This window comes from Oncorhynchus keta, chromosome 29 (genome assembly GCF_023373465.1).
Source record: "Oncorhynchus keta strain PuntledgeMale-10-30-2019 chromosome 29, Oket_V2, whole genome shotgun sequence".
NCBI lineage: Eukaryota > Metazoa > Chordata > Actinopteri > Salmoniformes > Salmonidae > Oncorhynchus > Oncorhynchus keta.
Window position 1 is genome coordinate 27011129 of NC_068449.1, and position 26196 is coordinate 27037324.

The following is a 26196-nucleotide window of genomic DNA, read 5'->3' on the forward strand; positions in this document are numbered from 1 at the left end:
AGGGAGAATCCAACCTGTCCATGAGATCTGTTGGGGGAGACATCCCCAGCTGTAGCAAGCTCCCTTATCTCTAGCAGTGGAGTTGGGGGGTTGTACTTGGTAGGGCATGGCATTCCAGCCCAATTTACAGATCCTCACACATGTGGCTCGTTAGTGACTGGCTGAGGAGATAAGACCAGAGAGAATCAGCAACACAGATCCCAGATCAGATTGAAACCACTGTCTCACTGCTGCTGCCAGCACTAATAAGTAGCTGCAGTGCCTTACTATAGCGAAACACTCCCACCGAAAACAGGCTATCGTCTTGCTGTTTTTGTGAGGTTGTAATCTACCTGTAGCATAACATTGATTTTATAACATATAAAATCTCATGCAATCAGCAAAGACCAGTACAATGAGGAAGTTGAGAAGTCCAGTCACATTTACCCTGTGTTTAGGTAATGATGGAAAAACATTACACATATCAAAGAAAGTTGGTGCAAGACTTTCTCTTCGTGCTGCACATCCCTCTTCCCAGTATGGAGTACGTGGAGAGGATATTGTTCACTGTGTTACTTGGACTTCCTTAAGAAGAAAAAAGGCCAGTCTCCCTCCAGCTGAGTGATGACATTGCTCTACCTGGTGCAAGGTTGCCTGCTTAGAGGAGTTTAATCCCCTTCCTGCTGTGCTCCTGATGTATATGCTGCTAACTCTGTTCCACTTGGCCCCGGAGTCTGAAGAGACAGGCTGTGGAGTCAGTCTCTGACTAGATTGCCAACTCACCAGCAAACAGGATGAATACCAGCAACAAGCAAAGGCATGCAGGAATGAGAGAACAATGAGATGTGTTCAAATAAGCTGAAGAACAAACAAATATTGTTTTCCAAGAGACAGATGGGTGGGATGGAATGTCTGACACAGTTCAGTTAATAAGTAAGCTATACTTACTAAATAAATCAAATGAATACTTCAAACAATAAAGTGTGAACACAATTCTATATATTTCGTATTGTATAATAATTGGCATTAGGCTACAATTTATGGTCAACTCAATTGTCTAGAGCAGTACAAGCTAAGAAATGGGGTACAGACTATTGCTTTCTCTTCAAAGCTGTATAATAATGGTGGCGGCCTGTGACTGCTACTGCTATTGAGCACCCAGAACCCTCCTTCAGCACCAAAACATCAACGTTCTCTGCTTGGGATTTCAGAAAAAATAAACGCTGAAATGTACGCAGGAAATTCCATCTAATCGCAACATGTTTTGTTAATTAGGCCTGTCAACTGGCCATTTATTATATACTGTATGTAACACATGACAGAGAACCATCTGTAGCCAAGGGCCAATGTTCAATAGCGCAACACCAATAAGGAACAACTCTATTCCACCTTGCATTTAGAAATCAAAGAAAACTGATCTTCTCTTTCGAAAAAAGGTATAAAACCATGAAGATTTTAGGTTGTTTAATGCCATATTTAACTAGTCCAAATATAATTAATTGAGCAGGAAAACGCAAAGCATTTTGACCATGAGGGAATAAAAATTCCAAAAGCAAATTAAAGGGAAGTGCTAATGATAAAAAACATGCTCAACAGAGGCAAGAAGAAGAAGAGGCTTTCTGACCTCACAGGAGAGACTGAGGGCATGGCTACTTGCTGTAGAGACGTTTTTTTGGCATAGGCCCTCGGGCCGCCACAACATCAATCTCTCCCCTCCCACGACAAACGGTGGGGGAAAACAGAGCGCACTTCAAATCCGAGGGAAAGAGAGAGTGAGCTTTCCTCCACTCTGTGCAGGAAGGAGGGATGGCTGGCTCTTCTCCTCCTCCAAGGAGCGGTCTTAATTACTCCCGCTTATACCCATACCCCAGCAATCATCTGGCAAATAAAGAGGAGGGGATATATTCTAGGAGTTCTAATAAATAACATATAATCTCTGACAGTGAAATATGCCATCCTCCTCTTGGCAGCCACTCCCGGCTGGGATTATCTTTGCTTTATATAAACCTAATTACAAACATCGTATCTCCTGATGCTACAGTAATGTATGCCTTCGTGTGCCAAAACGGAGATACTTTCTTTCTTCGTTCAAAAGACTGGATAAAGCAACATGAGATTCACACGCAACGTTTTATGGGGGAAGTCACTACTGGATAAAAGAGAACACTGTAGGAGAATATACACATACAGTTGAAGTCGGAAGTTTACATACACTTAGGTTGGAGTCAATAAAACTCATTTTTCAACCACTCCACAAATTTCTTGTTAACTATCGTTTTGGCAAGTTGGTTAGAACATCTACTTTGTGTATGACACAAGTCATTTTTCCAACAATTGTTTACAGACAGATTCACTATATCACAATTCCAGTGGGTCAGACGTTTACATACACTAAGTTGACTGTGCCTTTAAACAGCTTGGAAAATTCCAGAAAATGATGTCATGGCTTTAGAAGCTTCTGATAGGCAATCATTTGATTCAATTGGAGGTGTACCTGTGGATGTATTTCAAGGCCTACCTTCAAACTCAGTGCCTCTTTGCTTGACATCATGGGAAAATCAAAAGAAATCAGCCAAGACCTCAGAAAAACAATTCTAGACCTCCACAAGTCTGGTTCATCCTTGGGAGCAATTTCCAAATGCCTGAAGTTACCATGTTAAACCTTACAAGCAATAGTATACAAGTATAAACACCAAGAGACCACGCAGCAGTCATACCGCTCAGGAAAGAGAAGCGTCCTGTCTCCTAGAGATGAACGTACTTCTGTGCGAAAAGTGCAAATCAATCCCAGAACAACAGCAAAGGACCATGTGAAGATGCTGGAGGAAACAGGTACAAAAGCATCTATATCCACAGTAAAATTAGTCCTATATCGACATAACCTGAAAGGCCGCTCAGAAAGGAAGAAGCCACTGCTCCAAAACCGCTATAAAAAAGCCAGACTACGGTTTGCACCTGCACATGGGGACAAAGATCAAACTTTCTGGAGAAATATCCTCTGGTCTGAGGAAACAAAAATAGAACTGTTTGGCCATAATGACCATCGTTATGTTTGGAGGAAAAAGGGGGAGGCTTGCAAGCCGAAGAACACCATCCCAACTGTGAAGCACGGGGGTGGCAGCATCATGTTGTGGGGGTGCTTTGCTGCAGGAGGGACTGGTGCACTTCACAAAACAGATGGCATCATGAGGAAAGACAAGTATGTGGATATATTGAAGCAACATCTCAAGACATCAGTCAGGAAGTTAAAGCTTGGTCGCAAATGGGTCTTCCAAATGGACAATGACCCCAAGCATACTTCCAAAGCTGTGGCAAAATGGCTTAAGGACAACAAATTCAAGGTATTGGAGAGGCCATCACAAAGCCCTGAAACCTATAGAACATTCAGTTACACCAGCTCTGTCAGGAGGAATGGGCCAAAATTCACCCAACCTATTGTGGGAAGCTTGTGGAAGGCTACCCGAAACATTTGACCCAAGTTAAACAATTTAAAGGCAATGCTAAAAAAACTAATTGAGTGTATGTAAACTTCTGACCCACTGGGAATGTGATGAAATAAATAAAATATGAAATAAATCATTCTCTCTACTATTATTCTGACATTTCACATTCTTAGAATAAAGTGGTGATCCTAACTGACCAAAGACAGGGAATTTTTACTATGATTAAATGTCAGGAATTGTGATTTGTATTTGTGATTTGTAATTGTGAAATGTATTTGGCTAAAGTGTATGTAAACTTCCGACTTCAACTGTAATTGTGAGCATGTACAGACTATGGAAATTATAATATAGACAGGCCAAAATTGGATTGTCTTTACATGGACAGGTTAATCACTGTAGTTTGACAACGCTTGAGTTTACTTGTTTCCCCTTCTTCTTTGGCTCTGAAGTGAAATGAAACTGAATTGAACAGAGGGAGAGACTCACCAGCGGTGTCCACATTAATGAGGCTAACAGTAGGCGGCACGGTCGAGTGGTCCAATGAACGCAGCCCTCTAAAGACCAGCTTCACCATGAAGGTCTTGAGTACATCAGGTAGAAGAGAGAGGAGGAAGATGGGCAGGTAAGCCACATAGCGCAGGCGGCACAGCACCGGGGTCATGACCCTTCCCTGAGGGGTTGCCGCCATGCGCTCGATGGTGGGGAACAGCATCACTGACTTCACCACCTGCACAAGAACGTGTAGAAGAAAGGATGTTAGCAATACCCAACTTAAACCTCCCTCTTCTATGCATTAATTCAGTGTGTCTTACAATAAATATAGAAGCATAGATAGTCCATGACATTCACCTAACTTCAGCTTTTTATGGCTTCAGTTTTAAAGATGGACTATTGCACTTTTTGGGCATCATGTTTTAATAAATACAATGAATTTGGTTTTGGATTTTTCCAAACTTTTTGACAATGTGCAGGTATCTTATTGCAACATTCAGTCTAGAGTTAAAAGTTGTGTGCAACTCTAATGTTATGCTACACTAGTGCTGCCAGGGGGCACTATGTGAAGAAGGAGTTGCTTAAGTGGAGGAGCAAGGGCATAAAAGACAAAACAGATGGAGAGAGAGAGAGAAAGAAAGAGAGAGAGAGAGAGAAAGAAAGAAAGAGAAAGAGGGAGAGAGAGAAAGAGAGAGAGAAGAGAGAAAAAGAGAAAAAAAGAGAGAAAAAAAGAGAGAGAAAGACAAAAAAAAGAGAGAGAGAGAAAAAGAGAGAGAAAGAGAGGGAAAGAGAAAAAGAGAGAGAAAGAAAGAGAGAGAGAGAAAGAAGAGAGAAAAAGAGAGAAAAAAAGAGAAAGAAAGAGAGAGAGAAAGAAAGAGAAAGAAAGAGAAAAAGAAAGAGAGAGAGAGAGCGAGAGAGAGCGAGAGAGAGAGAGAGAGAAAGCGAGAGAGAGAAATATATTGTTGGTGAGAGCATGTGTTTCGTAGTGGTAGAATGAAAGCGGTAAAAGCGATGAGAAGTCCAGAAAAAGAGAGGGCGTGACATGAGGAGAGAGAAAAAGTGAAAGAGAGAGAGATAGATACTGTATATCAAATCAAATTCAAAATCAAATCAAATGTATTTATATAGCCCTTCGTACATCAGCTGATATCTCAAAGTGCTGTACAGAAACCCAGCCTAAAACCCCAAACAGCAAGCAATGCAGGTATAGATAGATAAAATGAGAGTCAGAGAGATTAAAGACACCAGTCCTAGGAAACAGGAAGCACCTGCCACTGTTTGGCCAGCAGCAGACTGGAAGAGTGATAAACCTCAACATAAGTCAGTCATCGACCCAGAGAGAGCAAGGATGTGAATATTATCCATCCTTTGTGGTTGCTGTATTTCTCTTTTTCTGACCGGTTCAAAGCAGGGATTGATAAATTAGATCCAGAGATCCTTATGGGGACACGGAGGTTTAACTCCTTTTCAAGGACTGCACCAGGGACATAAGGAATGGATGGAGAGGTGGGCGGAAGGATAGGTTTCAAATTTAGGGGTAAAAGGGGTGAAGAGGGGGAAAGAGAGAGACAAGGAGGGAGGAAGAGAGAAAGGCCATCCTCCAATGTGAGTGAAACAAACTCACTAAAAGACTAAGGCATCCCCTTAAGACCGGATAGTAGGAAGAAAGGCTGTTTTTTTTTTACATGGGGAGGGGGACGGGGGCAAGCAACCACATATTAAGAGATAACATAATAGCATGCATTAACAGTGATCTACGACTGTGAAACCTGTGACATTCATAGTTTACCACAGTATGAGTCATAATACCCATAAAACCTAGCGGTCAAACACTGAAATGGTTCCAATCGTTTTTCCACCATTCATTTGATCTATTGTGGATTTTACAAACACTTCAAATAAGGCTGTGTTTCGTGTAGGTTTACCCTGGCATGACGTTTTGATAACCGTGTAAATCTGACTCGGGCAAGGTGACTTTTAACAATATATTCGCCTATATTTACCACCGTCAAAATGCTAATTAGCTGCTAATGTGGCTGTCATACAGAACTAAAAATTAATGTCTCAAGCTTCACATCACTAGCCTGGACAATAGAACGAGTCAAAATTCACCCAAGGCTGAAAAATGGCAAAAGAACGTTGGCTAAGCTGGAACACTAGCACGAGCCCATAGCAAATGAATGGAATCGAACGTTCCCAGAGCCTGTTTTGACTGGAGTGATGCTTGGAATTCCATTTCGCCTAAATGGCACAAGAAAAATGTATCCTTTTTATTTGACCACTACTATCTGTTCGTCAGACGAAACTGGAACACCTCGATGAGTGTCAACTGTGCTTATGTCTGCATAATGAGAAAGTAGGGAAAAAATGAAAACTTCTGACTATTTCTGGTCTAGTGTTTGATGACAACTAAGCTCGCTACCCAGACTTACATAATTACAAAGAGAAGATTTTCATGACTAAAATGGTGCCCAACTTGAAAAAATCGAAATATACATAGTGAGATATTTGGTGAAATAGACCGGCATGCGTCTCCATAGGAAAACAATGGGGGGAGCTCAGCGCTCCACGGGCAAAAAGTATTTTGGGGCTAGCATTTGATGACAACCAAGCTCGCTGCCCAGACTTACATAATTAGAAAGAGGAGATTCTCATGATTAAAATGGCGTCCGACTTGAAACAAATCTTAATATACACATTGTGAGATATTTGGTGAAATAGACAGACATGCCTATAATTCCCCTATAGGAAACAATCGGACGACCTCAGAGTGCCATGAGTCATTTTTTGTTGATGTTTACATTTTATCTACCAACAACGTGAGCAGGTCTCACTGCCAACAATAGCGAAGGCATCGTAATTGTCTTTAATGTTGTGATACACAGACACACAATGACCACGATTTTAATGCTGCAACTGAGACGGAATGATGCCGAGGGACACACGCTGAGACCCCGAGTATGACTGGACATGCGCTGGATACTTGTGACAACCTAAAAAGGATGCAGAAGCACTCTAGCACCCCATTTTATGTTTATTCCATGGGCAACCATTGCTCTAGATGCCCTTTATTCCACACTATGCCTTTTATGCCCCATGGTCCCTCAACTTCAGACAGTTTGGAACTCTCCATCTCATCTCTATTAGCCCCTCCCCACATTCACCCATATTCTCTATGCTGCTTGTTTCACTTGTTCTTCTCCTGATTTGATAACATCACCGATCCTCCACCAAATTTCACAGTGGGTGTGAGACACTGTGGCTTGCAGGCCTCTCCAGGTCTCGCACCCACTGTGAAATTTGGTGGAGGATCGGTGATGATGGTGCTTCAGCAAGGCTGGAATCGGGAAGATTTGTCTTTGTGAAGGACGCATTAAGTAAGCCACGAACAAGGTTGTCCTGGTTGAAAACTTGCTTCCTTCTGCTCTGACAATGTTCCCCAACTCCGAGGATTGTTTTATCCAGCAAGACAATGCTCCATGCAACACAGCCAGGTCAATCAAGGTGTGGATGGAGGATCACCAGATCAATACCCTGTCATGACCAGCCCAATTTCCAGACCTGAACCCCATTGAATACCCCTGGAATGTGATCAAGAGGAAGATGGATGGTGACAAGCCATCAAACAAAGCAGAGCTGCTTGAATTTTTTTTGCCAGGAGTGGCATAAAGTCACCAAACATCAATGTGAAAGAATGGTGGAGAGCATGCCAAGGCACATAAAAGCTATGATTGAAAATCAGGGTTATTCCACCAAATATTGATTTCTGAACTCTTCCTAAGTTAAAACACTAGTATTGTGTTGTTTAAAAATGAATATGAACTTAGTTTCTTTGCATTATTCGAGGTCTGACAACACTGCAGTTTTTGTTATTTTGACCAATTGTCAATTTCTGTAAATAAATGCAATATATTTTTATTTGGAACTTGGGAAAAATGTTGTTAATAGAATAAAACAAAAATGTTCATTTTACCCAAACACATACCTATAAATAGTAAAACCAGAGAAACTGATAATTTTGCAGTGGTCTCTTAATTTATTCCAGAGCTGTGTATGCATTGTTTCCAATTTTGATTTCCTTAAAACAATGTAATTGTTTGAGTTCAGGTGTTTGACGAATTGATGGGTGACTAGGTGCATTCTTGTCAAATAAATATGCTTATTCATTCATGATTATAGAAACATTCTGCAATGAGTTAATTTGGCTTTGAATCTGCCAACACATTAGATCTGAATTGCTTTAATACAGCAGTGCATTCTGACACCATGAATTGAAATCGATTTCACATTGTTCATATAGTTGGCAGAAATGATAAGGGATTAAATAAAGACTTCCACCGGCTGAAGAAGATGATCTAGTAAAATAAGGGTATGTTGCTAATATCATCTCGGTAGGTATCTTGCTAGCTATATAGCTTCTTTAAAAAAAAACTAGCATAGTATTCATGGCACATTATAAATATCTTTACTGCTATGAGGATAGTATGCTGTACAGGACACAAGACCAAATGCATAAACAAGACACCAAATATTAGTTAAATAAAATATGGAACAGTAAATTTGAAAAATTCAATATATCTTTCATTTTAGATTAAAGTAGAAAGTAGCTAGCTAGCTAGACGAATCTATTGATAAAAAAATCACCTTGTCCAAGAGAGATTTACAAAGTTACCAAAAATTCACGCCAGGGTAATTTACACGAAACACAGCCCTTATTTAAAAGTGTTTCTAAAATCCACATTGGATAAAATAAATGGTGAAAAAAACAGTTGTAACCATTTCGGTGTTTAACTGCTATGTTTTATGGGTATTATGACGCGTCCACAGTGGGGCTCAGTTAGAGGCTCTCCCTTTTAAAATAATCAATGTTGCTTCATCATTAATCTTCTAATTTCATGGCTCGCTTTGGCAATACTTCAACATTGAGTACCAATGTAGCCTTGTAACTATAGATTAATGGAGATGTTAATAGATACCAATATGTGGTAGTGTGTGTGTGAGAGAAAATGTAGTATGTTTGAGAGCGAAAGAGAGACAGAGAGAAAGAGGGTACGCAGAGGGACACAGGTGAGCTTTGATGTGTAAAGCGGTAGTTTTGATGGGAAGCAGCTCCTCTTCCAGTGGAACAGAGGAATGTTCTAAAGACTATAGAAAGAAGAGGCTGGTGCTTAAACACTGAACAAACTGCATAGGCTCAGACACACCCTAATGAAAGAATAATACTTACTAACCAATAAAATAACTAATATCACAAACACACACAAAACACACCCAGACAACCACACACATGCACAGACAAACACACTTTATTATTCGGTCTCTTCCTCTCCCTTTAACACACCTAAAGTGCCTTCAGAAAGTAGTCAAAACCCTTGACTTATTCAGCATTTTGTTGTGTTACAGCCTGAATTCAAAATGTATTAAATGTATTACTATTCTCACCAATCCACACACAATACCCCATAATGACGAAGTGAAAACATGTTTTAGAAATCTTTGCTCATTTCTTGAAAATTAAATACATAAATATCTAATTGGCATAAGCATTCACAAGCCTGAGTCAATACATGTTAGAATCCCCTTTGGCAGCGACTACAGCTGTGAGTATTTATGGGTATGCCTCGAAGAGATTTGCACACCTGGATTGCACAATATTTACCACTTTATTCCTTTTTAAATTCTTCAAGCTCTGTCAAGATGGTTGTTCGTCATTGCTAGACAGCCATTTTCTAGTGTTGCAAAAGATTTCCAAGCCGATTAAAATCCAAACTGTAAGTAGGCCACTCAGGAACATTCAATGTGATCTTGGTAAGCAACTCCCGTGTATATTTGGTCTTACCTTTTAGGTTATTGTCTTGCTGAAAGGTGAATTTGGAAAGCAGACTGAACCAGGTTTTCCTCTAGGATTTTGCCTCTGGTTAGCTCTATTTCTTTTATTTTTATCTTAAAAACTCCCTAGTCCTTGCCAATGACAAGCGTACACATAACGTGATGCAGCCACAACTATGCTTGAAAATAAGAGTGGTACTCAGTGATGTGTTGTGTTGAATTTGCCCCAAACATAACGACATAATGTTAATTCCTTTGCCACATTTTTTTGCAGTTTTACGTAAAACCTGTTTGTCTATGGGGGTCATATTGCACTGCCTAACGCTTCCACTAGATGTCAACAGTCTTAATAACATTGTTTGAGGCTTCTATGTGAAGTGGGGGCGATTGAGAGCTGTTTCAACCAGAGGTCTGGCAGAAGGCCATGACCTGATCACGATTGCACCCGTGAGAGCGACCTGCGTTCCATTGTATTTCTAAAGACAAAGGAATTCCTCGGTTGGAACATTATTGAAGATTTATGTTAAAAACATCCTAAAGATTGATTCTATACATCGTTCGACATGTTTCTACGAACTGTAATGTAACTTTTTGAACTTTTCATCTGGACTTGCCCGCGCCTCGTGAGTTTGGATTTGTTTACTAAATACGCTATCAAAAGGAGGTATTTAGACATAAATGATGGACTTGATCGAACAAAACAAACATTGTGGAACTGGGATTCCTGAGAGTACATTCTGATGAAGATCAAAGGTAAGTGAATATTTATACCGCTATTTCTGATATTTCTATTACTGATTCCACAACATGGCGGGTATCTGTATGGCTTGTTTTTGTGTCTGAGCGCCGTACTCAGATTATTGCATGGTTTGCTTTTTCCGTAAAGCTTTTTTGAAATCTGACACAGCGGTTGCATTAAGGAGAAGTATATCTATAATTATGTGCATAATACTTGTATCTTTTATTAAAGTTTATGATGAGTATTTCTGTAAATTGATGTGGCTCTCTGAAAAATCGCCGGATGTTTTCGAGGCACAACATTACTGACCATAACGCGCCAATGTAAACTGAGATTTTTGAATATAAATATGAACTTTATCGAACAGAACATACATGTATTGTGTAACATGAAGTCCTATGAGTGCCATCTGATGAAGATCATCAAAGGTTGGTGATTAATTTTATCTCTATTTCTGCTTTTTGTGATTCCTCTCTTTGGCTGGAAAATGGCTGTATGTGTCTTTGTGACTAGGCTTTGACCTAACATCATCATATGGTGTGCTTTCACTGTAAACCTTTTTGAAATTGGACACGATGGGTAGATTAACAAGAAGTTAAGCTTTAAATTTGGTGTATTGCACTTGTGAAAGTATGAAAGTTAAATATTTCTCAAAAATATTTTTGAATTTTGTGCTCTGCCTTTTCAGCGGATGTTGTTGCAAGCGGAACCCCTAGCCCGAACAAGTTAAGTGCCTTATTGCAATCAGGATGTATGTTATGGAATATTTTTTATTCCAACTTTTCACTCTGTCATTTAGGTTAGTATTACAGAGTAACTACAACGCTGTTCATCCATCCATCCTCAGTGTTCTCCTATCACAGCCATTAACTTCTTGCGACTCCAAACCCGTATCCGGGAGCGTAATCATAGCCTCAAGCTCATTACCATAACGCAACGTTTCCTATTCATGAAAATCGCAAATTAAATGAAATAAATATATGGAAACACAAGCTTAGCCTTTTGTTAACAACACTGTCATCTCAGATTTTCAAAATATGCTTTTCAACCAAAGCTACACAAGCATTTGTGTAAGATTATTGATAGCCTAGCATAGCATTAAGCCTAGCATTCAGCAGGCAACATTTTCACAAAAACAAGAAAAGCATTCAAATAAAATCATTTACCTTTGAAGAACTTCGGATGTTTTCAATGACGAGACTCTCAGATAGCAAATGCTATTTTTTTCCAAAAAGATTATATGTGTAAGAGAAATAGCTCCGTTTTGTTCTTGTTTGGCTAAGAAAAAAAACGAAAATGCAGTCAACACAACGCCAACATTTTTTCCAAATTAGCTCCATAATATTGACAGAAACATGGCAAACGTTGTTTAGAATCAATCCTCAAGGTGTTTTCACAATTCTATTAGATGAACAATCATTCGTGGCAGTCGGTTTCTCATCAGAGGCAAACGGAAAAATACTGCAGCTGGAGACTACGCAACAATTGCGACGGAGGACACCAAGCGACCACCTGGTAGATGTAGTCTCTTATGGTCAATCTTCCAATGATATGCCTCCAAATACGTCATAATGCTGCAGACACCTTGGGGAAAACGTGGAAAACGTAAGCTGACTCCTAGCTCCTCCACAGCCATATAAGGAGTCATTGCCGTGAGGCGGTCTCAAAAAATGTGGCACTTCCTGATTGGATTTTTATCTGGGTTTTTTCTGTAACATCAGTTCTGTGGCACTCACAGACAATATCTTTGCAGTTTTGGACATGTCAGAGTGTTTTCTTTCCAAAGCTGTCAATTATATGCATAGTCGAGCATCTTTTCGTGACAAAATATCTTGTTTAAAACGGGAACGTTTTTCATCCAAAAATTAAAATAGCGCCCCCTAGTTATAAAAGGTTAAACTCTGTTTTAAGAGTAACTGTATTTCCGTCACACCGGCGGTCACGAGTCATGATGGCAGTCAAATTCCAGGTGACCGTTTAGTAACGGTAATCAGGCTTCTCCAAGCTCTAATGCTGCTGATGGTCATTATACCAAACTTGCTAACTGCCTGGTACTAAACACTCTATTGTCCCTCTAATGACTCTGACATCAATACAAATGTAATCGAAAATCGAATCAAGCTCATGTTGCGCAACATTTCTATAGGCTATGCAATTGTGTGAGAAAACAGAGTGATGGCCTCTATTAAAAAGAGGAAGATCCCATCAGCTTTCTATAGGCTAGGCCTACTATATTTATTTCTCAACTTTCCTAATATTAAGCAGGTTGCTTCTCTTTACAACAGGAGTATAGACTACCTGGCTGGCATGAAAAGGAAGCACGGGAAAAGCGTCCTCCATTCGCTATTGAAGTGCATAGATTACATTTTTTTTAAATAATAACTTTTTCTAATCATAGTCACACACCTCAAGTAGCCTTGCCCATAGGCCTATAATGTTTTGATAAGGTTTGTATCACAACAAAAGTGGCCAAATAATGACTTAAAATGAAGCACATTAATCCGCTTTACAACGAAGGGGGAAGACAACGGTGCATTTCTATGGTGAAAATTATAATAAAAGCATTACATGCACAGTCGCATTTGTGGTCACTTTTGAGAATGGTGTTTTCCTGCTAATGGAACATTTGCGCTTATAGCCCATTGCCGTGTGTGCATTGCTGCGCTTATAATGTGAAGCCATTTTAAGCTAAACATTCTCATCTGTTTCATCAGGCTCGTTGCTTAAAACTGGGTTTCAATGCTAGTGGTTGTATTCATTTGGGATCTATCGCATCCCATAACTGTCCCGACTTTGTTTGGAATATTTATTTCTCACATGGAATAGGTCAACTTTTGTACTATGGGGGATGGTAGATTGACATAGGCTAATGCTTTTGCTGTTTGTTAGGCCTACTCATCTTGTTGGCTGACGAAAAGTAAATGTGGACAGTTCTTCCAATATCTTCAATATGCGCCTCGGAAATGGATAAGGACGTGCGCAGTTGCGTCCCCGATGTGTCTGTCTTCACTTGTAGCCTGTGAAAAAGACCCGATCACATGACGGAGAGGCATGTGAGTGAGAGTTGCTTTGGCACACACCTGGGAGAAGGGAATTATAATGATTATATTCAGCCCAAGGGCACAATGGCTACTGGCCGCAAAAGGCATGGATTTTTATAGGGGGCATTACGGCCACACAAAGGGGATGCAGCCAGGAAATTTGAGGCATTATCAAGTGCTTGTCAAATTGTGAATGAGAGATTGATGAAGTGTGTACAGCCTGCGCAAAAAAAACATTAGAGTCGCATCATGCAGCCTTAAAATGTATTACAAATCAAAACATATAGACCAACATTTGTATCACGACTAAAGTTACATAAATAACTAAATTAAGCATATAGGAGTACCTGTTTCTTTGTTAACGCTCAACACAGAATGTGCGCACTCCCTCAAATCGTTTGGAGAAAATATCCTTTCTATTTTATTCAGCTATGTTCAATTGTATTCTTCATACTATAAAATAAAAATAATGCCGAGGAATTCTAAGCAAATCTTGTCTGCTAAATGAACTATGAACTAGCACACAGTCATATGGCATAGCCAGATCAGGACCTAACATAGGGACAACTCAGAGTATGCTTTTCTGTTCTTCTGAAATAGACTACATTTTCTTCATATCATGTTTCTTGCGACCTGTCTAAAATTAATAATGGATTTATTGTGATAGTGTAGGCTATATTAGATGAATTTATTAGACTTTTTAAAATGTAGATGTTCTAAAGGTCTGCATCAGTGGCTTGTAGGCTTTGTGTGGAATCCAGGAGGCTAAATGTGTTTATGTTAATTAACGGTCAATTACCGTGAGACCAGCAGTGATTTGCTTGACAATCACCAGCTGACAACATTTCATGACCGCCACAGCCCTAGTCTCATAGTGAAATCCCTGAGCAGTTTAAGTCCTCTCCAGCAAATGTTAGGAAGGATGCCTGTATCTTTGTAATGACAGGTGTATTGATACACCATCCAAAATGTAATTAATAACTTCACCATGCTCAAAAGGGTATTAAATGTCTGCTTTTTTCTTACCCATCTACCAATACAATAACTTATTTGCGAGGCATTGGAAAACCTCCATGTCTTTGTGGTTGAACCTGTGTTTGAAATTCACTGCTTGACTGAGGGACATTACAGATAATTGTGTGTTAAATACTATTATTGCACAGAGTGTGTCAACACAGCTTATTATATGACTTGTTAAGCACATTTTTACTCCTGAACTTATTTTGGTTTGCCATAACAAAGAGTTGAATACTTATTGACTCAAGATATTTCAGCTTTTCATTTTAAATTCAGGTTGTAACACCAAAATGTGACCTGTTCCAGGAAGCTAGGCGTATGTCACACATCACTACTTCACAGGAGAGGCATTTGAACATTTTGGCAGAAATTCCTTCTGGAACAAGAACTGTGAACTTTAATGTGCCTTAATAACAAACTTGCATGCCATCTGTAAATACGAATAAAATTGTTAAGCCACAGAAAAAGTCAGGAACCTTCCCGCTAGCCATGATTGATTTATAATGGACTGGCTGGACATACCGAGAGATGAGTTCGGATAGGTCTGCCATGTAGCATGCTTCTGTCTATAACATGAGCTGCTCAGTATGTGTAGATAATCCATTATACCACAGATGTTTTGAAAGATATCACGAAGGACTGCAAAAGTGTTGCTACTGCTCACAATGAATTTAAAAGGCACTATCAACAAAGATTTTGTTGGAAGAATTCTGATGGACTATTGTGCAATGCTGACTCTTTCTGGATCTGAAAATGAACTAGACATTGTAGAGTCTTCTGATGAAAGTGATGGGGAAGATATGGCGATCATCAGTGTTGTTGTCACGGAAGAAGTTGACAGAGTTGTGTCTGGTGGAAGCAGAGTATGATTGCAAATACAGTGGGAATCGAAGAAAGAACAAGGATGGCTGTTGTATAAAACACCTGTCTCTGGATTACATCTTCAAACTAAGGGCAACCATGGCATCCATGACAGAGAGGGAGAAGCGTTCATTCATGTATACGGGTAAGAGTAAACCTACATTTTCAGCAATTGTAAGTTTGACGTTTTGTCAGAAAGTCATTTTCATTGCAAGTTAAAGCATACTGTTAGCTAACTAGCTAACATTAGCTGGCTGGTTCGCTAGCTAACACTATGTGTATGAGCTGTGTAGTAATATTATTTGCATTTCATTTGCTAGTTATAGCCTAATGTTAGCTAGCTGACATTGATCATAGTTGGTTTGCTAAGGGCAACCAGGGAGAAGCGTTCATCCATGTATACGGGCCCAGCTACATTTTCAGTTATTATGGTGCTTTCAAGACAACTGGGAACTCAACAAAATACGAGGTCAAATCATGACATCAATGATATTCAGGTCGGAAAATGGGAGCTCTGGAATGAGGCCCGAGTTTCCGAGTTGGAATTCAGAGTTAGATGACAGTTCAAAACGACTTTTCCCAGTCGGGGCTCATTTTTGGCCAAGTTCCCAGTTGTCTTGAATGCGGAATAATACATTTCTAATTTTGTCAGAAAGCAATTTGCATTGCAAGTTAAAGCGTACTGTTAGCTAGCTAGCTAAGGTTAGCTGGCTGGCTCGCTAGCTAACTTTACGTTTATGAGCTGTTTCATATCTCATAAATCCATTTGCATTTCTAGTTATAGCCTCATGTTAGCTAGCTAGCTAACACTGAACCTAGTTGGTTAGCTTTAGCTACCTGCAGATTCATGCATTGTGCATGGTACACTACATGACCAAAAGTATGTTGACACCTGCTCATTCTAAAATCATGGGCATTATTGTGTTTGTACCCCCTTTTCTGCTATAGCAGCCTCCACTCTTCTGGGAAGGCTTTCCACTAGATGTTGGAACATTGCTGCAGGGACTTGCTTCCATTCAGCCACAAGAGCATTAGTGATGTCAGGCACTGATGTTGGGAGATTAGGCCTAGCTCGCTGTCGGCATTCCAATTAATCCCTAAGGAGTTTGATGGGGTTATGGTCAGGGCTCTGTGCAGACCAGTCAAGTTCTTCAACACAGATCTCGGCAAACCATTCCTGTATGGACCTCACTTTGTGCACAGGGGCATTGTCATGCTGAAACAGGAAAGGGCATTCCCCAAACTGTTGCCACAAAGTTGGAAGCACAGAATGGTCTAGAATGTCATTGTATGCTGTAGCGTTAAGATTTCTCTTCACTGGAACTAAGGAGCCTTGCCCAAACTATGAAAAACAGCCCCAGACCATTATTCCTCCTCCACTGAACTCTACTGTTGGCAATATGCATTTGGGCAGGTAGCGTTCTCCTGGCATCTGCAAAACCCAGATTCATCAGTCGGACTGCCAGATGGTGAAGCGTGATTCATCACTCCAGAGAACGTGTCTCCACTGCTCCATAGTCCAATGGCGGTGAGCTTTACACCACTCCGGCCGATGCATGGCATTGTGCATGGTGATCTTAGGCTTTTCCGGTCACAACTTGCAGACCTGTTTACGTGTTGCTGTACGTTTTGTTGCCAACCTTACTTTGCTACCTGACAACTTTACGGTTTTTACTTTTTAATTACCGTTTATATTTTTGGTTTTTCCCTCACTCAACTTTCTTTCATGAATGAAACTTTCATTAATTTATCACCCCGGATGCCTTATCTGGACATGGTTCGTCAGGACCTCCAACAGCCGAAGCTAAGTAGTAACATTAACATGATGCCTTCTAATTGCAGTTGCTGTACTCATAATATACAGGAGAACGATAGCCTTACGACGAGGATAGCTGTGCTACAAGCCCAGCTTCAGACTCAATCGTTAGGCAAGGGTAATTTCAGTGTACGAAAGGATGAAACAGTGTCTGTGCCACCAGTAGGTACAGATAGTAACGTTAGTATAAATCCCCTCGCACGGTCCCCGCAGCTGGACAACTTTGTCACGGTTTCTGGAGAGAAATGCTATAGGAATGCTCAACCGGTGTTGCTCATTCAGCCGACAGAATCTTTCAACCGGCTTTCCCCATTAAGCAACGAGTCGGAGTCAGAGGCCGAGCCTTCTCTTGTCTCCACTCCTCCCATTACAGGGTCTGAGACGCCGAAGCTTCCCACCATTAGCTCTGACATATTGAAAACTCTAGTCATTGGCGACTCCATTACCCGCAGTATTAGACTTAAAACGAATCATCCAGCGATCATACACGGTTTACCAGGGGGCAGGGCTACCGACGTTAAGGCTAATCTGAAGATGGTGCTGGCTAAAGCTAAAACTGGCGATTGTAGAGAGTATAGCACCAACGATGTTAGGATGAAACAGTCAGAGGTCACCAAGGTCATAGCTTCAGCGTGTAAATCAGCTAGAAAGAGGTGTCGGCATCGAGTAATTGTCTCTGGCCCCCTCCCAGTTAGGGGGAGTGAGTCTCACAACTCAATCGCTGGTCGCAAACGGTTTTCTGCCCCTCCTAAAAGATAGAATTTGTAGTTAATTGGCCCTCTTTCTGGGACTCACCCAAAAACAGGAGCAAGCCTGACCTGCTGAGGAGTGACGGACTCTATCCTAGCTGGAGGGGTGCTCTCATCTTATCTACCAACATAGACTGGGCTCTAACTCCTCTAGCTCCACAATGAAATAGGGTGCAGGCCAGGCAGCAGGCTGTTAGCCAGCCTGCCAGCATATGGAGTCTGCCACTAGCACAGTCAGTGTAGTCAGCTCAGCTATCCCCATTGAGACCGTGTCTGTGCCTCGACCTGGGTTGGGCAAAACTAAAAATGGCGGTGTTCGCCTTAGCAATCTCACTAGGATAAAGACCTCCTCCATTCCTGTCATTATTGAAAGAGATTGTGATACCTCACATCTCAAAATAGGGCTACTTAATGTTAGATCCCTTACTTCAAAGGCAATTATAGTCAATTAACTAATCACTGATCATAATCTTGATGTGATTGGCCTGACTGAAACATGGCTTAAGCCTGATGAATTTACTGTGTTAAATGAGGCCCCACCTCCTAGTTACAGTAACCTCCTAGTGGCAGTAATAAAGCCTCTCTTGAAAAAGCCAAACCATGACCCAGAAAATATAAAAAACTATCGGACAAAATATCGAATCTTCCATTCCTCTCAAAATCTTTAGAAAAGGCTGGCCTGGTTTAGAGCTTATCTGTCGGAAAGATATAAGTTTGTCTCTGTGAATGGTTTGTCCTCTAACAAATCAACTGTAAATTCCGGTGTTCCTCACGATTCCGTTGTAGGACCACTATTGTTTTCACTATATATTTTACCTCTTGGGGATGTCATTCGAAAACATAATGTTAACTTTCACTGCTATGCGGATGACACACAGCTGTACATTTCAATGAAACATTGTGAAGCCCCAAAATTGCCCTCGCTAGAAGCCTGTGTTTCAGACATAAGGAAGTGGATGGCTGCAAACGTTCTACTTTTAAACTCGGACAAAACAGAGATGCTTGTTCTAGGTCCCAAGAAACAAACATATCTTCTGTTGAATCTGACAATTAATCTTAATGGTTGTACAGTCGTCTCAAATAAAACTGAAGGACCTCGGCGTTACTCTGGACCCTGATCTCTCTTTTGACGAACATATCAAGACTGTTTCAACGACAGCTTTTTTCCATCTACGTAACATTGCAAAAATCAGAAACTTTCTGTCCAAAAAGTATGCAGAAAAATTAATCCATGCTGTTCTTACTTCTAGGTTAGACTACTGCAATGCTCTACTTTCCGGCTACCTGGATAAAGCACTAAATAAACTTCAGTTAGTGCTAAATACGGCTGCTAGAATCCTGACAAGAACCAAAAAATGTGATCATATTACTCCAGTGCTAGCCTCCCTACACTGGCTTCCTGTCAAGGCAAGGGCTGATTTCAAGGTTTTACTGCTAACCTACAAAGCATTACATGGTCTTGCTCCTACCTATCTCTCTGATTTGGTCCTGCCGTACATACCTACACGTACGCTATGGTCACAAGACGCAGGCCTCCTAATTGTCCCTAGAATTTCTAAGCAAACAAGCTGGAGGCAGGGCTTTCTCCTACAGAGCTCCATTTTTATGGAATGGTCTGCCTACCCATGTGAGAGACTCAAACTCGCTCTCAACCTTTAAGTCTTTACTGAAGACTCATCTCTTCAGTGGGTCATATGATTGAGTGTAGTCTAGCCCAGGAGTGTGAAGGTGAACGGAAAGGCTCTGGAGCAACGAACCGCCCTTGCCGTCTCCCCTCTTTCCACTGGGATTCTCTGCCTCTAACCCTATTACAGGGGCTGAGTCACTGGCTTACTGGTGCTCTTTCATGCCGTCTCTAGGAGGGGTGCATCACTTCAGTGGGTTGAGTCACTGATGTGATCTTCCTGTCTGGGTTGGCGCCCCCCTTTGGCTTGTGCCGTGACGGAGATCTTTGTGGGCTATACTCGGCCTTGTCTCAGGATGGTAAGTTGGTGGTTGAAGATATCCCTCTAGTGGTGTGGGGGCTGTGCTTTGGCAAATTGGGTGGGGTTATATCCTTCCTGTTTGGCCCTGTCCGGGGGTATCATCGGATGGGGCCAGTGTCTCCTGACCCCTCCTGTCTCAGCCTCCAGTATTTATGCTGCAGTAGTTTGTGTCGGGGGGCTAGGGTCAGTTTGTTATATCTGGAGTACTTCTCCTGTCTTATCCGGTGTCCTGTGTGAATTTAAGTATGCTCTCTCTAATTCTCTCTTTCTTTCTCTCTCTCGGAGGACCTAAGCCCTAGGACCATGCCTCAGGACTACCTGGCATGATGACTCCTTGCTGTCCCCAGTCCACCTGGCTGTGCTGCTGCTCCAGTTTCAACTGTTCTGCCTGTGATTATTATTATTTGACCATGCTGGTCATTTATGAACATTTGAACATCTTGGCCATGTTCTGTTATAATCTCCACCCGGCACAGCCAGAAGAGGACTGGCCACCCCCCATAGCCTGGTTCCTCTCTAGGTTTCTTCCTAGGTTTTGGCCTTTATAGGGAGTTTTTCCTAGACACCGTGTTTCCACACACAATGCGCTTGCTGTTTGTGGTATTAGGCTGGGTTTCTGTACAGCACTTTGAGATATCAGCTGATGTACGAAGGGCTATATAAATACATTTTATTTGATTTTGATTTGATTTGTGTGCGGCTGCTCTGCCATGGAAACCCATTTCATAAAGCTCCCAATGAACAGTTCTTGTGCTGACATTGCTTCCAGAGGCAGTTTTAGAAATCGATAGTGGGTGTTGCAACCGAGGACAGACAAATTGTACGTGTTACGCACTTCAGCACTCAGCGGTCCCATTCTGTGAGCATGTGTGGCCTACCACTTCCCAGCTGAGCCGTTGTTGCCCCTAGACGTTTCCACTTCACAATAACAGCACTTACAGTTGACCGAGACAGCTCTAGTAGGGCAGAAACTTGATTAACTGACTTGTTGGAAAGGTGGCATCCTATGACGGTGCCACATTGAAAGCCACTGAGTTCTTCAGTAAGGCCATTCTACTGCCAATGTTAGTCTATTGAGATTGCATGGCTGTGTGCTCGATTTTATACACATGTCAACAAGGGGCGTGGCTGAAATAGCTGAATCTAGTAATTCGAAGGGGTGTCCACATACTATATATAGTGTAGTATGGGTTGGGATTACAGGTCTAAACTGTAGTATTTACACCTTCCGTATCCTGTGCATGTGACAAATACATTTTGATTTTATTTGATATTGTGTTTACCAAAGACGGTAATGTGAAATACAACATGACCGGCACCAAAGTCAGCTTTTACTATTACTTTCAGCACTTTTAGTCTTAATCTTTGATTGTTTGCTACACTACCATACTCTGTTTAGCACATGGCCTCAAATGTGAATCCTAAAAGAGATGGATGGGGCTAAGGCTTAAGAGGGTGTGAGCAATGCTGAATGGGTGTAGACAAAGAAAAGCTCTCCAGTAGGCGTACCAAAACATTCACGGGCCAATTTGATCAACTTTCAAAGCAGAATTACTTTCCCATTGTTCCTTAACTGCAGTGTTTGATATAAAATTTTCTAGCTCTGAGTCTATACTTTCTTCCAATGTAAAAAAATAAAATAAAAAATAAATAAAAAACACAATTTAAAATGTTGCTACATACGACTGAATCAAGGTGTTGGGTCACAAATGTGGAAAAAGTCAAGGGATGTGAATACTTTCTGAAAGCACTGTACACAAGCTTCATGTCTTCCCTTCAATTACGGCTTGTTTTCTTAGGACACACACACGACCAGTCCCTGTGGCCGGGTCAGAAGAGTCCTTGAACCTGCAACAGCATCTGGCTGTACTGTGCCGGACAGAGGATGGACGAAAGGAGTGGACTTAAGATGTCCCAGTGAAAAGGGCTGATTTCTAAAGACCTGAGCTCTAAATGTGACAGAGCAGGAATGTTAATGTTTTACAGATGCACCAGAGCTGCAGCCAACAGGACACGTACATTTCACTTGGGTGTATGTTCAGTCTGTTTCGTGAAATAAAACACGCACGCATGCACACGTACGTACTGTTTACTGAAGTCAACTCCTGAAGTCAAACTCCTGAGACAGTGAAACATTTGTAAAGAACACACAAGCTCAGAGAGGTACAGCTTTACCCAGGAACTAAGGAAACCAAATGGTTTTCCGAAATGGGAACAATTTGTCAACGACTAAAAATTCCAACATTAGTTGTTTTATAGATATATTACCTTCCTTTTTTATTGTTGCTGAGTTGAGAAATGAAAGGAGTAGGAAAGAGAGAAGGAAAGTTAACAGAAGTTTCTGGGAACAGCATGGAACGTTGGTCAGGGGCTTTCAGCCCGCCCTAACACACTCGGTAACGAGGTCCAATGGACCGACAGGCCACGCAGTGCCAGGCCAGACCCAGCGCACTGTTAGACAGCAGGTGTTCCTCTGGTCGTAAAACATTAGTATACAGGCCACCTGGCCATGGAGCGTGTGGAAGGCCTTGTGCAGACCATTGCAGCCGCTGCTGTTAAGTGACAGAGTGTGGGTTAAGGGCTGCACTAAAGCTCTCCTCGCGTACCTCTCTCGCACCTCATAAGAGAGAAGTAGCCTGGGGACTGCTCAGGCTCCATTGATATGCCCAAACTCCCTGCTATAGGCCTGCTCCGTGAATTTTCTGACTAGGAAAGAGGAGGGAGCTGGAGACAGGGAAGGATGGAGTTGACCTAAGGGCTCACTCTCCAGTCTCCATGGCATATAATGTGGTGTCTACATGTGTCAGCTGTCTCGGGTGGTAAGTGACATCAGGTGGAAAGTACAGTTATGGAAAGCTGGACCAGAGAACGTATGTGGGGATGACAGGTAGATTTGTGACGACACACTTATGGTGAAGGTCATAATGTAATGAATACTCCTGACCACAGAGAAAGGTAATGAGAGGTCAATCTTTTTCTTGCTCTATAGAAACGCCTTCATTATCCAGATGAAAGACAAAAGCAGATTAAAATGTTTCAATATGTATTCATTTATTTATAATTTGTAGATGTAATATTCCCATCAGGCTGATGAAAATGATCTAGTTTGTCAAATTTGCCAGAGCCCACCCAAACAGTTAACAAGCCATCAATATTCTCCATTACACTATTAGACTCCATTACACTATATAGGGTGTGTACATTGTATATAGAACCTCTAGAGCAGGGGTCAAACATGAGGCTCAGTGGACATTTTAGGACCCAACTTATTTAAACAGCTTGTTAATGCAGTCAAGGCAATTGCCAGATTATGGTGTTAAGTAAGCATATAGACTACATAAGTGTGTAACAATGCACTTTTTTGTCGTCACCAATATGCAGCCCTCCTGAAATGTGGCTTTACAGAAATGGCCCCATTGGCAAAATTACTTTGACACTCCTGCTGTAAGGCACTGAACAGCTACAGAGCTGCATTAATGATAATATAATAATAATAATATATGCCATTTAGCAGACGCTTTTATCCAAAGCGACTTACAGTCATGTGTGCATACATTCTACGTATGGGTGGTCCCGGGGATCGAACCCACTACCCTGGCGTTACAAGCGCCATGCTCTACCAACTGAGCTACAGAAGGACTGAGCTACAGAAGGACCATGATATGATACACATATCTCCATTAAAAGGCATTCAAAACATTTCTATCCATGTCCAACCCATGTCTCCAGTCACTCAACATTTGAGGTGTGGTACACAACCTTGGCCATTACTCTCTTAGCTTCAGCATCCACCCCAAAACAGTGACAAAGACTTCATAAGGCTACTACGGTACTGATGATAACTCAGTCCCATAGGAAAGTACATTTCCATTTCTAACTACCGCCTCACATTCCTATGCGAAAGATGTTCTGAGCCTGGTGGAGATGTAGAGCCTGGCTTTGCGAAGTCAAAACCATGAATAATGGGTGTGATAAAATGTTGCCATTCAACAGAAACAGCTGGGGCAGTTTGAGCACCTAGGAAAAAGTGAGATTTTAAGGGCCTCCCAGATCTGGCGTCTTTCCAGAGACTTGTGTTTTGAGGCCTTGTCACCATTTGTCATCACTCCATAGCTTCTAGAAGAAATTCTGAAGATTCATTTTCCCCATCATTATACATGTTAACTAATATTTGTTACTTGTTTCAGGAAACTAGGCGCATGTCACTACTTCAAAGGAGAGACATTTAAACTTTTTTTTTAATTAAAATAAGTTTATTTGGCAAAGATGCCTTCTGGAACATGTGAAGATTAATGTGCCTTAATAACAGACTTGTATGCAATCTGTAAATACAAATAAAAGTGTTAAATCACAAGCCTAGTTGGTTTAGCCATAGAAAAAGCCAGCAACCTTCCCGCTAGCCATGATAGGCTGAGATAATGAGCAGGCTGGACATGCCTAGAGATGAGTTTGGATTGGTCTGCCATATAGCACATTTCTGTCTATTTGAGCTGATCAGTATGTGTGCAGTAGGTAATCCTGTCTAACGCAGCTTTTTTTAAATGTATCACGTAGTAGAACTGCATAAGTGTTGCGCTCTACTTTCTGGCTTAAATGGAGGACTGAGGTTTGAAATCAGTGGAATTAGAGTATGATAGGTAAGGAGATGGAGAAAACACCTGTATCTGGATTACATCTTCAGACTAAGGGCAACCATGGCATCTGTGACAGGGAGAGGCATACATCCATGATATTACACGTTTCTAATTTTGACAGAAAATCATTTTAATTTCAAGTTAAAGCGTACTGTTAGCTAGCAAGCTAATGTTAGCTGGCTGGCTCGCTAGCTAACGTTATGTTACGTGTATGATCTTATTATTCGTATCTCAGAGCCATTTGCTTTGCTAGTTATAGCCTAATGTTAGCTAGCTAACATTGAACCTGGTTGGTTAGCTACCTGCAGATTCATGCAGGGTGAGTTGGGATTATGGTTCATTGTTTAGCTAGCTAGCTACATGTCTTAACAAAAGACTCCACTATACAAGTAACCATTTCAATAGAATGTCACCGTAACAACTGTTGATAGACGTAGCTGGTAAATTCGCTCTGGCTATCTACTCCGATTTCAGAGCACTCTCGTCTGAGTGTGCCAGAGCGCAAAATAACTGACATATTTACGAACGCTCAACACCTGTTGAATATGGCTGGTGTCAGTAAACTTTGGCAAAGAATCATATATTGTTGCCAGCAGCACAGTTGCAGTCACCAAAGCTCTGGATAACATAAAAACAGCCTAACCAGCTCTGCTAGGGCGAGTAAAATGGTCTATGAACGGTTATCTCACGTTAGCCAGTTAGCTTGAGTGCCTGACTGTTGTTGTTATGACAGAACGCTCGGATCAAAACATTTTCTCAAAAGTGAAGTTACAAGTTTATCAACTTTCAAAGCATAATTACTTTCCCATTGTTCTTCAAATGCAGTGTATGATATACCATTTTGTATATCTGCTTTTATCCAATGTTAAAAACACAATATCACATTTTGCTACATAAGACAATCAAGGTGGTCGGTCACATTTATCAGAACACAAGATTTATCATGTTAGTCCATCAAAGTGATTCTCAACCCTTTTCATATCAAGTCATTTGACTTAATTGGACTATTTTGTGCTTTGGGGACTAGCAGAATGTGACTGGCAGAATGGGTGTTCTATGTGGAGGATGAGGGTTGCAGTAGGTATCTCAGACTGCTTGTAAATGTGTTAATGTGTAACGTCCTGAACTAAACTAGACACATTCATGGGGTAAGTGTTATAATATTTATGATATTAGTGGGTATCGAGCTTGTGGCAGCTCAATTCTATGTGGCTATGGCTGGGTCGTGATAGCAGTCTCTCCTTATGGCGGGATGCGCTGCGGTCCCAATATTATAGACTCGGGTGCAGGTTGGGGGAACTACTAAGCTATATGGAATTGTTTTAAGAAGGTCATACCAGATTAGGATTTTAAGACTCCTTGACGTATCAATAAAACATATGAAAAAAATATTTGTCATTACTGCTATTAGCCCACTACAGTGCCTTGCAAAAGTATTCACCCCCTTGGTGTTTTTCGTATTTTGTTGCATTACAACCTGGAATTTAAATGGAATCGATTTTTAAATGGATTTGGATTTCATGTAATAGACATACACAAAATAGTCCAAATTGGTGAAGTGAAATGAAGAAAAAAAAAAACTTGTTTCAAAAATGTTAAACATTTTAAAAC

The 26196-nt window shown here is 41.1% G+C and overlaps 1 protein-coding gene across 1 annotated transcript in view; it reads right to left on the reverse strand.

The window, feature by feature from the left end:
• ldah (lipid droplet associated hydrolase) overlaps positions 1–26196 on the reverse strand; it is a 60992-nt gene that overhangs the window by 9525 nt on the left and 25271 nt on the right. Inside the window, exon 5 of the mRNA XM_035743164.2 lies at positions 3909–4149. Within this exon, the coding sequence (XP_035599057.1) occupies positions 3909–4149 (241 nt within the window). The remainder of the gene's footprint in view (positions 1–3908; positions 4150–26196) is intronic.